Source organism: Electrophorus electricus, chromosome 7 (assembly GCF_041902795.1).
Source record: "Electrophorus electricus isolate QZ-2024a chromosome 7, ASM4190279v1, whole genome shotgun sequence".
NCBI lineage: Eukaryota > Metazoa > Chordata > Actinopteri > Gymnotiformes > Gymnotidae > Electrophorus > Electrophorus electricus.
The window spans coordinates 25,603,499-25,616,510 of record NC_137503.1 but is presented as its reverse complement, the minus strand read 5'-3'; the positions used below and the strand labels follow the sequence as shown (position 1 = coordinate 25,616,510).

Genomic DNA, 13,012 nt, shown 5'->3' with positions numbered 1-13,012 from the left:
AGCAGCCTTTTTGAAACTTATGTACTTGGAGAATATGTACTTGGAGAAAAGTTCCTACTTAATTTCCATGTAATACATGCAACACTAAACTTCCAGGAGAACTTAGCAATGAATATAAAAAGTCCTTCAACAACACTTCTATCTTCCTTTACACCTCCACTGCTAAAATAGAGAAGGTGAGGAGGACAGAGTGCAGGAACGTACAGCGCTGCCATGTGGTCACAGACACCGTTGGCCTGCTGCTCACCTGACAGTCCTTCAGCTGCTCCTCCATGTCCATGTCTTCTGGATGTGGCCGAAGGGCGGAGCTAAGCGTGGCACGGGTGCTCAGCAGCCAATGGTCAAGCTCCTCTGCCTCGCTATGGTAACGCTGCAGGGCCTGCTCCTGCCTCTGCTCCTCCAGCTGTTCGTTCAGTCGCTCCTGTAGAGGGTTCGGGGGCATGCCCTTCTACTCAGTTCTGCATCTCTTTAGCACAAATGCATTTCTTACTGAAAAACCCAAAGGGCCGTTAGGAGAAGGATCTCGGAGTTATAGCTTCTGAAATGGTTATGGTAAATCATTGCGGCATAGCTTCCAAAAGCGTTTGACTCCTTAATATAGAGCGTGGAGTCCTGAACAACTCCTCTCAACTTCATCAACAACAGGTGAGGTGTCCAGTGCAGTGGCCGTGTGGGGAATTTGCATGGCCATATGCATGCGTGTGTGTACAGTTTGGTCTGTTGTCTGCAAGGACCGTGAACAGGAAGCAACATTTCAGGACAGACCCCGGAAATACAAAGGGAAGGGAACAAAGGAGGTGCACAACAAGGCAGCATAAACATGAAACCTAGCTATCATAAAGGACCGTGAAGTTAAGATATAAGTGGGAGAAACGACTCTAAGGGAATATCTTCTTTCGGCATCATTTTTTGGGTTTTGCTGGCTGACATTTGAACGGCAACGCTCATCTAAATAGCCAAACCAGACTTTGTTCGTCAAAGCCTAGAGACGTCTCTGCGTGTTGACTCCACCGCAGAACGGCAGCAGCTCACCTCCAGGAGCTGGCGCTTGCCGGAGGCCTTCATGCGGATGGTTGCCATCCGCTCACCCAGCACGGTGAGGGTGGAGTGCAGCGCCAGCCGGTCGCCCGCGTCCCGCTCCGGGCTGCCGCCGTCGTCCTGCTGCAGCTCCTCCGAGAAGCACTCCTGCAGGGCGCTGATCTCGTCCTGAAGCATCAGGACCTCGTCCATCAGGGCCTGCAACGTTAGTAGCAGAGGGATAAAAAAGAGACGTCCACGTTTTAAGGGCGTGGGACCTCGTGAGGGTGAGTCTAAAGAGATGGGGGGGGGGGCGCCAGAAACACTTTCCGGGAGACCGGCAAGAAGAGTGCGGCAGGTAGGCTGGTGCAGAAAACCCACAGGACACAACCATCTCAGGATAAACAGGGTGACGCTAGGTATTTGGCGCCTCGAGTGGCAGTCGGATGGGTAAACGGCGCCCAGACACCCCGTATCCGGCCCTGACTCTCCGTCTGCTTCACCTGGTGTGCTGCCATCTGGCTCTCGGGGCTCTTGCCAGGTTCCAGGCCCTCGCTGAGGGAGGATTCCACGGACTCCATCTTGGTGGAGATGGACTGCAGAGCCTCCTGGTAGTGCTGCTGTCTCTCTAGGGCCTCATAGAGACTCTTCTGCTTTTCACTGATCTGCGCAGAGCGACACACAGACAGACGGCGTGAGAGAGAGAGAGAGAGAGCCAGAGAGAGAGATGAAATTAAACGAGAGGAAAAAAAATAAGATGCTACCAGTGGGTGTCAATGTGGCCACCTACCACGTTTTTCAGCGTCTCCCATGAGCGCTGCAGGTCATCCAGGTTAGCGGAGGTGGCGGACTCCATGCACGGGTCGAACAGCTCCTGCAGAGGGGCGCGGCCTAGCAGGGCCCTTCCTGTGGCCTGGAGCAGAGACAGCACACGAGCAGTGAGCCCCTCTTCCTCACCTGCACACTGCAAGCCATATCTGTGCACACCATCATGGCCCGATGATGCTGCCTGACGCTCAAACGGTCCGAGTTCTGTACTTCACGGCCATGTTCAATCGCCCCCATCCAGCACGAGGCCCGACACACTACACTGCATTGTTCAGACCAGTATTTGTTCCTAATTAACTTAATTCCCACATCGAACCGGAACTATATTGCTGTTCGTTGTTTGCAAAGGTTTATATACATGAAACACAGATAAACAATGAATTGTTTTAAACAAAAATGTCTTTACAGAAATGTTTTTACAGAAAACATCGTTAGCCATCTTACAAATGAGTGACATTATGAACGCACAGACACAGAAACACAGTCAGGAATGAGGACAGCTGTCGTGTAGATGACATCATCTTTGGCAAAGGGTTTTCACTGGAGCTACTCATTATTCCACAAATACTGTGACTGTGTGTGTGTGTGTTTGAAATGCTACATTCCAGACATCCTGACATCATCAGTTCTTCCCACCTTATCAAGTCCCCTGACTCTGTTTGTGGTCTTTATCCCAATATGCTCCCCCCTCCCACTCTGTCATGTCTAGCTCTGCCAATCAGAGGTCAGGGCTGCAAGTATCGCTCCCATATCAGAACGCCACTAATAAATAGGTGGAAAACAGCTGCAAACAAACAGCCAAGCGTCGGTGAAAACAAGAGAACTGGGTTAAAAAGGGTCAGCCGCTTGTCAGAAGCAGGGAGGTTTGGCCGGGTCCGGAGCAGCAGGTAGCTAACCCTATATGAGGCAGCCCGTCGGAGTTGCGCAGCGGAGGCGGGAGGTACCTGGTTAAGGGAGGCATCAGCACTAGGCCCAGGAGAGGGGGACCTACAGGCAGGAGGGGAGGACACCTCACTGTTGGTACCCTCCTCACCAGACTCCTCCGTTACCGGAGAGAGGAGAGTATGACAGCGACCTGCAGTCATCTAGCCAACGCACACAGAAAGGCAGAGTTAGAAAGGAGGTACAGAGGGAGCGTGCAAACACACACACACACACACACACACACACACACACACACACACACACACACACACACAGCAAAGGAGGGAGAGAATCCCATGAGAGGAAGGTAGGGGAAAAGAACAAGCAGAATGGCAGGGAAACGGTGGAAGCATGGATATAAGAAGCCTCGGAGCATAAATTCATGTCCCAGAAAGTGAGGAGCGAAGGGGGGAAAGCTGAATACGAGAGCAGGGAAAGGTGGGGAAGAGGGGAAGGAGCAGAGCAGAGTGGGGAGAAGCACAGCCCACCACGCTGGTACACCGCAGGGAACGACACAATTACGCTCTTTACAGGAGCAACGTCGTTCTAAAGGAATGGACCTTAAGGACCAACAAGAGCAGAGCCTCATTGCTCCTACACACACACGCGCGCGCACACGCACGCAGAATAACAAAGAAGTCAAAAACACTGACGAACTGGCAAAGTGAGCTAAGATGAACATTTATAGCTCTGAGCCATTATGCTAAAATTAGATCTTTCCCAGCTCAACTAATGCAAAGCACACTTTCTTACACACACACACACACACACACACACACACACTTATACCCTGTCTCTCTTGGTCATAAGGAATGACTGAATGCTTGAGCAAAGAGTACAGACAGACTCTCAGACAAACTGTGGTCAGCGCTCTTCTCGTGGTTAATATGGAGCTTGGCCCCCTCGCGTAATTCGGTTTCTGAGCACTTTCTTGGTGATGCAACTTCGGGGCAATCGCTCACCCATCCCAGAGCACACCCTCATCCTGTTTCCTGACCCACTGCATAAACAACTACGTGACGTGACTGTATGACACTGCAAGCAGAAGGACAGCATTCTCCACAGAGAGAGAGAGAGAGAGAGAGAGAGAGAGAGAGAGAGAGAGAGAGAGAGAGCGAGAGAGAGAGAAATAACAGAAGGTTTCTGATGAACAGATGCACGTCTCAGAGAGAGGAGGGAAATGAGACACAGAGGGAGGCGTGCGTATAATACCCCAAGTCGGTCGCGGCGGCGTTCAGGAAGCCACGCTGCGGCCCCCGCGCGAGTCGGCGCGAGCGTGTGTGGAGCACTCACCATGACGACGGAGGGGTGTGTAGAGGGGTGCTTGGCCATCTCCTCGTCCTCCTCCTCCAGCTCCTCCAGGCCGTCCGAGAGGCCGTCCACCTCGCTGACGGTCAGCAGCATGGTGGCGTGCTTGGCTTTCACCGTCAGCATCTTGCACTTGGAGTTCAGGGCGGCGATCTGCTCCTGGTAGCCTTTTATCTTCTGGGCCAGCTCCTGTCACGACAGCAGGTTACATTCCGTTAGCCTCCACCCCCGAAGCCCGGGCCGCTTGGTTTAGTCCACAAGGCAAAGCAAACATACGAGGTCCAGATAAAGTCCAGCATGGGAAGGTGGGAGGGGGGGAATTTATGAGTCAAGGCAGAGAAAGGCAGCAGCACATTAAACAGAAAGGATTTGCGTCTCTGCTTCTCTGCCTCTCTCTATTTCTGTGTCTCTGCCTGTTCGCAGTGAGGGAGAAAAAAAAAACAAAAACCCGCAAGCCAGCAATTGCTCAGTCAAACGCATTCTAAACTCCCAGCCAATGACAGAGCTTCTGAGGCGGGACAGTTACCAGGGCTTTCTGCAGAAGCTTACTCGACAGACAGTGATCTGGGCCAATGAGAGAAAGGAGGGGGCAGGGCAACAGCCAAGGAAGAGAGACTTACTGGAGCAGTTCTATACTTCCTCTCTAGCCGGCCACACACACACTCACACAAAGAGACTGGCATGCGGAAATGACCTCAGTGAGAGGGATAGCCCCCGCCCCGCATAAATTTCCTCGTTCCCTCTGGCTGGTGAGAGTGTTGAGAGGGCGGGGCAGAGCTCAGATTACAGGTCACGCCCTCCCTCTCTGTGTCTCTCACACACACACATACGCACGCACGCACGCACGCACGCGCCTAGTGCTGCTAATGAGGTCATGTGGGAGAGGGAAAACCGCAGTACTCAACTCTGCGGAGGAAAACGAGAGCAGGTTATTAGTGGACAGCCATGTCAAGCACCAAAGCAGGACAAGATGCGTCAGATTACAGTAAACGGCTGGCCCATCGCTTGCAGTGTGTGTGTGTGTGTGTGTGTGTGTGTGTGTGTATATGTGTAGTAGTGTGTAAGTAAGTATAAAGACTGAAACGCAACAGACTGATCAAGAATCTTCTGAAAAACAGCAATCCTTCCCACTGAATTTAAAAATGGAAAGAAATTTCAAAGCATACATTAATAAATAATCATTCAATTTGATGAAACAAACATGTGTTGAATGTAAAAAAAAAAATGCTTGTCTGACAAAGTATAACCAAATTTACAACCAGCCTGGATCTGAAACAGTATAGGCCACCATATCAGAATATGCTGTTATAACATATCTTTTCACTTTTGCCTTTTTTCACAGAAAAGCATCGACTTTCAACTGGTTTCTTTAGCTGGAAACTCAGGTCTGTGTACACTGTGGGCATGTACACTGGGCTATGACATGAGAATGACATTGTCACAAATCTCAGTCACTTAATATCATTTATACAACAAGTAACTGTGTTGAAACTCATTTGTAATAACACAATTTTTAATTAATTAATTAATTAATTGGAAAACCATTAATAAAGGACATGTTTACTCTTCTTTGAACAGTGTAATTGGAATGGAATATGTACCTGCACCTATCCATAATGTTGTACTGGTACATGTACATGTAAGCTTGTATGCTTGTGTGCTAGCCTGTGTATGCACACGTGCATGTGTGTGTGTGTGTGTGTGTGTGTGTGTGTGTGTGTGTGTGTGTATTTGTGTGTGAGCACGGGTGTGTACACATGCATGTAAAATGTGAGAGGCATTGCAGATGGCAAAACTTGCCTCATGGTGCTGGATCTGGGTCTGGAGCTCCTTGATGTTGCCCGTAGCAACAGGCCGGTCCTGGATAACACGGTGGGCTTCCTCAATCAGCTTCTGAAGGTTCTTCACTTCCTGTTCATACTGCTCATACTGCACCATGGCCTCCTGGGAAAATAAGCAGCAGATTATCAGTTAGAGAACTGCCATGGCATTCATTATGTTACACTGGGTTGATAACACCCTAACTACTGTCACTCCACTATGGATATAAATGTGTTTTGTGTGTGTGTGTGTGTGTGTGTGTGTGTGTGTGTGTGCACACGTGTACGTGCGTGTGTGTACCTGCAGTATATTGCACTGCTGAATGGTGGTGTGTTGGAGCTGGCTGCTGTCTTGCTGCAGACTCTGGGCAGTGACACACAGTGGCAAGGCTGCCACTACATCCTCTGGCAGCTGGAGGGCGCTCATGCACATCTGCACAGCCTGCACCTGCGCCTTAAATCCCTCCATTTCCGTTAGCAGAATCTGCAGAGCAAACCACCAGCGTTGCTTCCTCTCAGTGCGCCGCAATGTATCAAGAAAGCAGGATTTACGGTAATAAGCCCTCTATAACACCATCACCAAGAATCAGTTCTGCAGATTGAATGCATCACATGACAAGCCAATAACTGCAAAGCTTACAGCTAATGTCTATGTAAGCGTGGCATCAGGCTCGATGAGCAAACGTATATGTGTGTGTAACGTAGGAATAACTCAGGAGCCACGGCGGGTGGGGTACCTGTCTCTGGAGCAGCTGCTCCCGGAGGCTGAGCCGAGCGAGGTCGGGTGAGGCCAGGATCTCCTGCACTCTCTCGATAGACTGGTGCAGGCCCTTCACTTCGCTCTCCAGCCGGCCCAGGTCCTAAAAAGGGCACGCATGCACATTTCATGAAAGCACCGTCATTACTAAATAAGAAGATTCCAGTTGAGTAAGAGATGTAGAGACCTTCAGAGTTGTAGTGAAGTGCACAGAGTTTCCAGAGAAACGGGATGTTTTGGACGGACACAAAAAATGTGTGTACACTATATATTTTTGACATTACAAGCCACAAGACATTTACCACAAAATGTCACATAAGGAGTTAGCAGAAAAGCAGAATAAATGAAGTACCCTCATGCGCTACGTTATTTTGTTGAGTGTTACTGGCCACCAAAGTAACACTGTTTGGACTGCGTTTTTAAGAGGCTGCATTTCGCGTCTCCTGTGTGTCATTAACAAGGCGCTGTACTGAACCCGAATAACCTACATTCTCATCTGCTTCCCCTGGGTGCTTGTTTTAGGTAGCACCTTTAATGTTGACCACAGCCTGAACTTACTGAGGACAGTGTCAGACTCTGTTGCACTCTTAATGAGCAAAAGAAGCTAAACACATCATGCGGTAGAATTGCCCTTTTTTTTTTTTTAAAGTACAGTACGCCTCAAGGGCCTCTTGGGCCTCCCTCTTCAAGCTGCCCAGCACACGAATGCAGGAGATCGTTGAGGAGAGAGAGCGACTGGGCTTTGCTGTGCTACTAGCGCAAGTGCTGACGCTCGGCTGGGCGGCCTGTCCCACTCTCTGTAACACGGGAAGTCCACATAAAGAGATCACAGTGAGCCAGCTGTTGAAAGAAGCGTTGGTTACGTGCTTAATACAAAGAGAGCGGACAGAAACACTGGGTGACACACACTGGGTGACATAGGTTAACTCTGGGATGGACAGCTTAGCGATAACAAAATCCGTACATACAATTTAGCTAAGCAAAAGAGCATCATTATGAATGAACAAGAAGAGTATCCCCTCAGAAACAATATTAGGAATTCTGATTTTACCATCTGTCCTACCAAACATCAGCGAAACGGGATAAGAACACTTTAAAAGACCCCGCGTTTGACTACAGACAGTGACAGTAACCTGAACTCTATTCCTACACCAGCAAAGAGTAAAAGGGCAACAAAACTCTCTATCTATCTATCTATCTATCTATCTATCTATCTATCTATCTATCTATCTATCTATCTATCTATCTATCTATCTATCTATCTATCTATCTATCTATCTATCTATCTATCTATCTATCTATCTATCTATCTATCTATCTATCTATCTATCTACAAATCCTTCACACTCATCACAATGAAACTGTTATAAACATAATTTCCTGTTTCATTTTTTTTTCCATTTTAGCCTTTATTGAAATCTGAAAATTATTCTCGTTCCAGTGCAGATATGCAATAAAAATACTTACTACATCACAAAACATTTTATACATAACCATAAAAATATTTCACTCTGGAAGATACGTGCTGTGGACCAAACTTCAGGTCGCGTCATTGACCTACATTTCCACGGCGCGTTTAACGACTCCCTCCCTCCCCGAGTGCAGAAGTAGGCCAGTTTTCTTACAGACTGTCTGCAGAAGGTCTCCTAATGAGACTGGGGCGAGCACAGGCTCTTTGGTAAGGACGCTTTATTTAGTGTACCAAGAACGACACCGTATCCTCCTTCTGGCAATTCTAACTTGCAGACGACGTACACTTAGGATCGTTGGCTATGACGCCTCTATAACGGTCGCGTAGTGCTAACAGGCTGGGATGTTGCGCGTTTCATGCCTGGTGTGCGTTCTGTATAAAGTACCCTGAGCCTCGGTGAGGGAGGCAAGCGCTGGGCAATCCACAGCATGTAACGGCACCAGTAGAGGGCAACGTCTGATCAAAAATGCAACCAAGCTGGCAGCCTGCTAGCCAGAGTAAGGAGAGCTTGTATACAGTGTGGACTGTACAATTCAGCGAGGAGAAATGCGAAATGTTGCCACCGTGTTCTGTGCTAATGGTGCGCTTTTTGGTTTTGAGTTCTTCTTGATTTAAAGCACAAATGCACTATGCAGATAACTGAACGTACGCAGATCATTTTCACTGTTAGAAGCCATTCTGGGATTCTGGTGTACTGATCATGCATATGTGTTGAATAGTCCCAGAATGCTGTGGGCCGTATTGATGGCGTGGGCGCTGCTCTGCGTGTGTTACCTTGGCGGCGTCCTGCAGGCTCAGCAAACGCGTCTTGGCACGCTGCTGCAGCTCTTCGGCGTGATGGCTCAGCTCCGCCACCTGGTGGTGGAGTGCTTCTGTCTGCACCACCTCTGCCAGCAGCCCGACTCGCTGCACCAGGCCCTCCATCTTCCCCTGGAGCTTCCGCCACTCCCGCAACAACGCCTGGTACCCCAACAGAGCAGCACTCCTCAGGTATGCCCGCTACATTCAAACCCAGCCTAGCTCATGGTCTTGAACAGTAAATCAGCACAATCGTTCCTAACCGGAGGGTTCAGAAGGCGCTGATGTCTCTGACTGTCTGAGCGTGAGGAGTTGTTGTCCATACCTGGTGCATTCTGATTTGCTCCTGCATCATAGAGGGGGGGTTCCAGAGGACGTTGGCCGAGACAAGGGTCTCGGCTTTTTCTGTCCAGTTCAGGACCGAGGTCAGCATCTCGTTAAACTCCTCAAAGTACTGCTCCGCCTGTCACACAACGTACGGAAGAATGTGCGGAACAATCAGGGCGGACCTCGTGAAATCACCACAGTGCTTCACTACATGTGGCGTACCATGTTGTGGTGTTAACCATATCCTTCTGTTACTGCCTTAACACCTCCTCGGGGGTGCAGTTCGGGGGCTGTGGTGCTACTCCTTAGGAGCACTCACCTTTTTGATGCGACTGGTTCTCCCCTCGGCCAGCCTGCTGGTCTGGGAGTGGAGCTCAGTTAGCCGGCTAAGGGTAGCGCCCAGCTGCCTTGCTAACAGAGGGTTCTGCTCCCCAAACTCCTGCACTGCCACATCCAGCTCGGACAGAGCGTGAGAGCAGTCCTCCAACTCTTCACACAGAGTCTGGACAAAGAGACAAGGGCAGGCAGGGACGAGAGAAGTTTAAAGATATATGGTAACCGGTCAAACAAGAAAAACACTAACATTTATCACATTTAAACAGGAAAATCAAGTGTGCGAATGTTAATTTTAGTGCCTTTTAAGCCCACTTGGCCTGCTTGTGTTCTATATTTGTTATCATTTCAGTCTGCCCGAATGTCTCTTGTACTAGGCTAATAGCATCCGGTGTCTAACACTGGCGCATTTGCCTTTGAGATGATTGCTGCGCCTTGTCCCTGGCGTATAAATAAATAAATGCATAAACAAATTACAGATGAAAAGAATGACAGTAAGGTAAAGCCAGAAAGGAACAGACCACAAAAACCGAAAGCGGTACCTCTAACATTCAAGAGACTAATACAGAGAACGAAGGGAAAAGATCCGCGCAGGAATCTCTACCTCTGTCTCCTCCTTGGCTTCCTCTACATCTACAGACTTCTGCTTTAGTTTCATGGAGATGGCGTTCACTTTCTCGGAGATGCCCTGCAGTCTGGCATTAAAGTCTTCTTTCACATTCCTGCTGTGCTGGACTTCCCGCTCCTTGGTATGCACCTGAACAGAGGACAAGCGCGCACACTGCCTTAGCCGATCAACGTGTGCAGAGCAGAAATCAGTTGTAATTTGGTTTAAAAAAATAATACATTCCCTGGAGTAAGCATCTGGTGACACAACCAAAGCAGTGAAAATGATATAAGGATATGAGAAGTCTAAACACAGAAGTAATAGAAACACTGAAAATATAGCACCCCATTGGACCATTTAATATGTTCGCATTATTTAAGTGTTTGAAGTGAATTTGTGTTTGCGCTGTGTGTACGTGCGCGCGCGTGTGTGCGTTTGTGTACCTGATCCTCGGCTGAGCCCAGCGCTAGTGTCACCTGTGCCAGCTGGGTGCTGATCTCAGTGGGCAGGGTGACATGGAGATCTTTGTATTTCATCTGCTGATGGTCTGCAATCTGCTCCAGAGCCTGACGCTGCGACTGCACACCACCATGGGCTGTCTAACAAACAGGGCAGAACACACACCATCATAAAAAACAAACAAAAACCCCAAAACACAGAAAAACAGGATCATAGAAACACCTCCAGACTGTGTGATTAGGAGCAATTCTAAAAACAATAACACCGCATCAGTTATGTCAGGGTGCTGGTTCAGCGCTAGAAAACAAGCCCGCGGGCATCTGGCATCGGTAGCAAGCCTGTTGTCCTCCTCTCCCCAGTCTGTGTGGTACCTCCAGATCAGAGAGCAGCGTGTCCAGGTCTGCCGTGGGGCTGAGCAGCAGGCTCTGTGTGTCCTGGATCCAGCCCTTGACCAGCCCCAGAGCCTTCTCCACTTCCTCCCGCTCCAACAGCTCCACCTGCACTTGCTGCCGGCTCACGCACACCTGCTGTAACAGCCTGGGGTTGGGGGTTGGGGGGTGGAGGGATAGGGTTTGGAAAAGCAGAGCTTTATGCCATTTTTCGACTCCAAAAAATAGCCCAAAAGATAAGGATTAACACGTACAGTTAAACCAAGATATCTTTGTCGTACAGTGGGGGTGCATTTTTTCAGACTAACTGCTTATACTCCTTTTTAGCACAATCTCTGGGCTAAGCTCACCAGATGCACAAACACAAGCACCATTTACCTAATAAACATCCTGTACCTCTCATATTTGTCCTGCATTTCCTGAATCTCCTGCAGACAAAGGTCTTCTCTGGTGCTGGTACGGTTGCTGGGCAACAGTGCCTGGTTGCTGGGCGAGGCTGAGCGGCTGTGAGGCGAGGCTGTCTGGTTGCTGGGAGACGTCGATTCGTTGCCGGGTGAGGTTTTTCGGTTACTGGGCGTGGCTAAACGGGTGCTGGGTGTCCCTGGTTGGTTGGTAGGTCTGGGCGACAGGTTGCTAAGTGTGGCCTGTTGTTTGCTGGGTGACGACAGTCCTGCAGCGTTGCGGCGTAGGAGCAGGCTGAAGGCGTGATGCTTTAGGAGGGCGAGCGCACTGCTCTCCCTGTCCACCTCTCGGCTGAAGGAATCGTGGTACTCTAGGAGATTGTGCAAGGCCACCATGCTGGCTGCTTTCTCTACCACGCTGTCAGGAACGCGGCCGTGCAAGTCCTCAGACACGGCCCTCATCTTCTCCAGCTAATGAGAGTTAGACAGGACATGTTACCCACACAGAACCGGAGGCATTTCATTAAGATGATTAAAGGAGGCCACATACAAGTTAGTCTTTGATGCCTAAAGTTTCCATATTCCTTTCCTACACTGTTATTTAGAACATCTCAGCTGTTTTCTGCTTTCTTCGCTTAATTCATCTATTTGGTTTTGGGGTTCTACAACTGAACTTCAATGCAATTATCAGTCCAAATGAAACGTCATCACAAATTGTGAAAGCTATTATTTTAATGGATTTGCTTTTTGGTTGTAATATGCACGCAATGTAATTATCATTACAAAAAAACTGATCGTGTATTGTGCTTGCGGCAGTCATGCCTCCTTTTTAACGTTGCAGCATGCTTTTATCGGTTTAGTAGAGTCTTTTAATGGCTGCTGAATGAACAAGTGCTTTGCACATATTATTTCACTGCTCTGTGTTGTATACGGCCCTGCAACGGCATTGACTCATCCTAAAGGAGTGACGTTTTCTGAAGTGAACAAGACGAAAGCAAAAATCCGATGGATTGCATTAGGGCTGAACAAGTGAAAAGAAATAATGTATATGTATACATAATGTAGTAATGTATATGTATACACTATAATGCACGAGACCGAGAATAGATTAACTTATTTGGGTTTGAAAGTGTTAAAACCTTTTTCTTTTGCATGTAGCTTACAAAAGTCATTTTTACTCATGTGGAGTTTTATTTGAAATACATATTTCTTGCCCTATGATGTCACTTCTTGTGAAACCAGCTGGGTGAGCTGGCTGCTTCTGTGCTGTGCCTTGGACAGTCTACTGGGGCATTACCAAACATTACATCATCCACCAAAAAAAGACCGCATTCACCTGTACCACTGTATAAAATAAATAAACAAACAAACAAACAAACAAATAAATAACACTGGATTTATTGCTGGTGCATCACAATAAATAAAAAAGCTTAAATCAGAATATCTGATCTAAATGGCCATTCATTCAGAAATCACACTAATTTGAAAGATGGTTCTTTATTCACTGTTTATTTTATTTGTAAATCTATATCCTCCTCCCTCTCTGCTGTTTGTTTGTTTGCAGATAATGATG

The 13,012-nt window shown here is 48.3% G+C and overlaps 1 protein-coding gene across 13 annotated transcripts in view; it reads right to left on the bottom strand.

Moving 5' to 3' along the window:
• Positions 1-13,012, bottom strand: part of syne1a (spectrin repeat containing, nuclear envelope 1a) — a 117,319-nt gene that overhangs the window by 31,535 nt on the left and 72,772 nt on the right. For 12 of the 13 annotated variants that reach the window (XM_081717014.1, XM_081717012.1, XM_081717009.1 and 9 more), the window contains 16 exons: positions 11,435-11,910; positions 11,021-11,186; positions 10,634-10,789; positions 10,188-10,340; positions 9,570-9,752; positions 9,249-9,386; positions 8,900-9,085; positions 6,635-6,757; positions 6,199-6,381; positions 5,878-6,021; positions 4,063-4,266; positions 2,790-2,930; positions 1,808-1,930; positions 1,521-1,682; positions 1,033-1,236; positions 248-421 (listed from right to left, as the gene is read on the bottom strand). In XM_081717014.1, coding sequence (XP_081573140.1) covers positions 248-421; positions 1,033-1,236; positions 1,521-1,682; positions 1,808-1,930; positions 2,790-2,930; positions 4,063-4,266; positions 5,878-6,021; positions 6,199-6,381; positions 6,635-6,757; positions 8,900-9,085; positions 9,249-9,386; positions 9,570-9,752; positions 10,188-10,340; positions 10,634-10,789; positions 11,021-11,186; positions 11,435-11,910 — 2,916 coding nt within the window. The remainder of the gene's footprint in view (positions 1-247; positions 422-1,032; positions 1,237-1,520; positions 1,683-1,807; positions 1,931-2,789; positions 2,931-4,062; positions 4,267-5,877; positions 6,022-6,198; positions 6,382-6,634; positions 6,758-8,899; positions 9,086-9,248; positions 9,387-9,569; positions 9,753-10,187; positions 10,341-10,633; positions 10,790-11,020; positions 11,187-11,434; positions 11,911-13,012) is intronic. The other variant, XM_081717019.1, reaches the window with a different exon arrangement.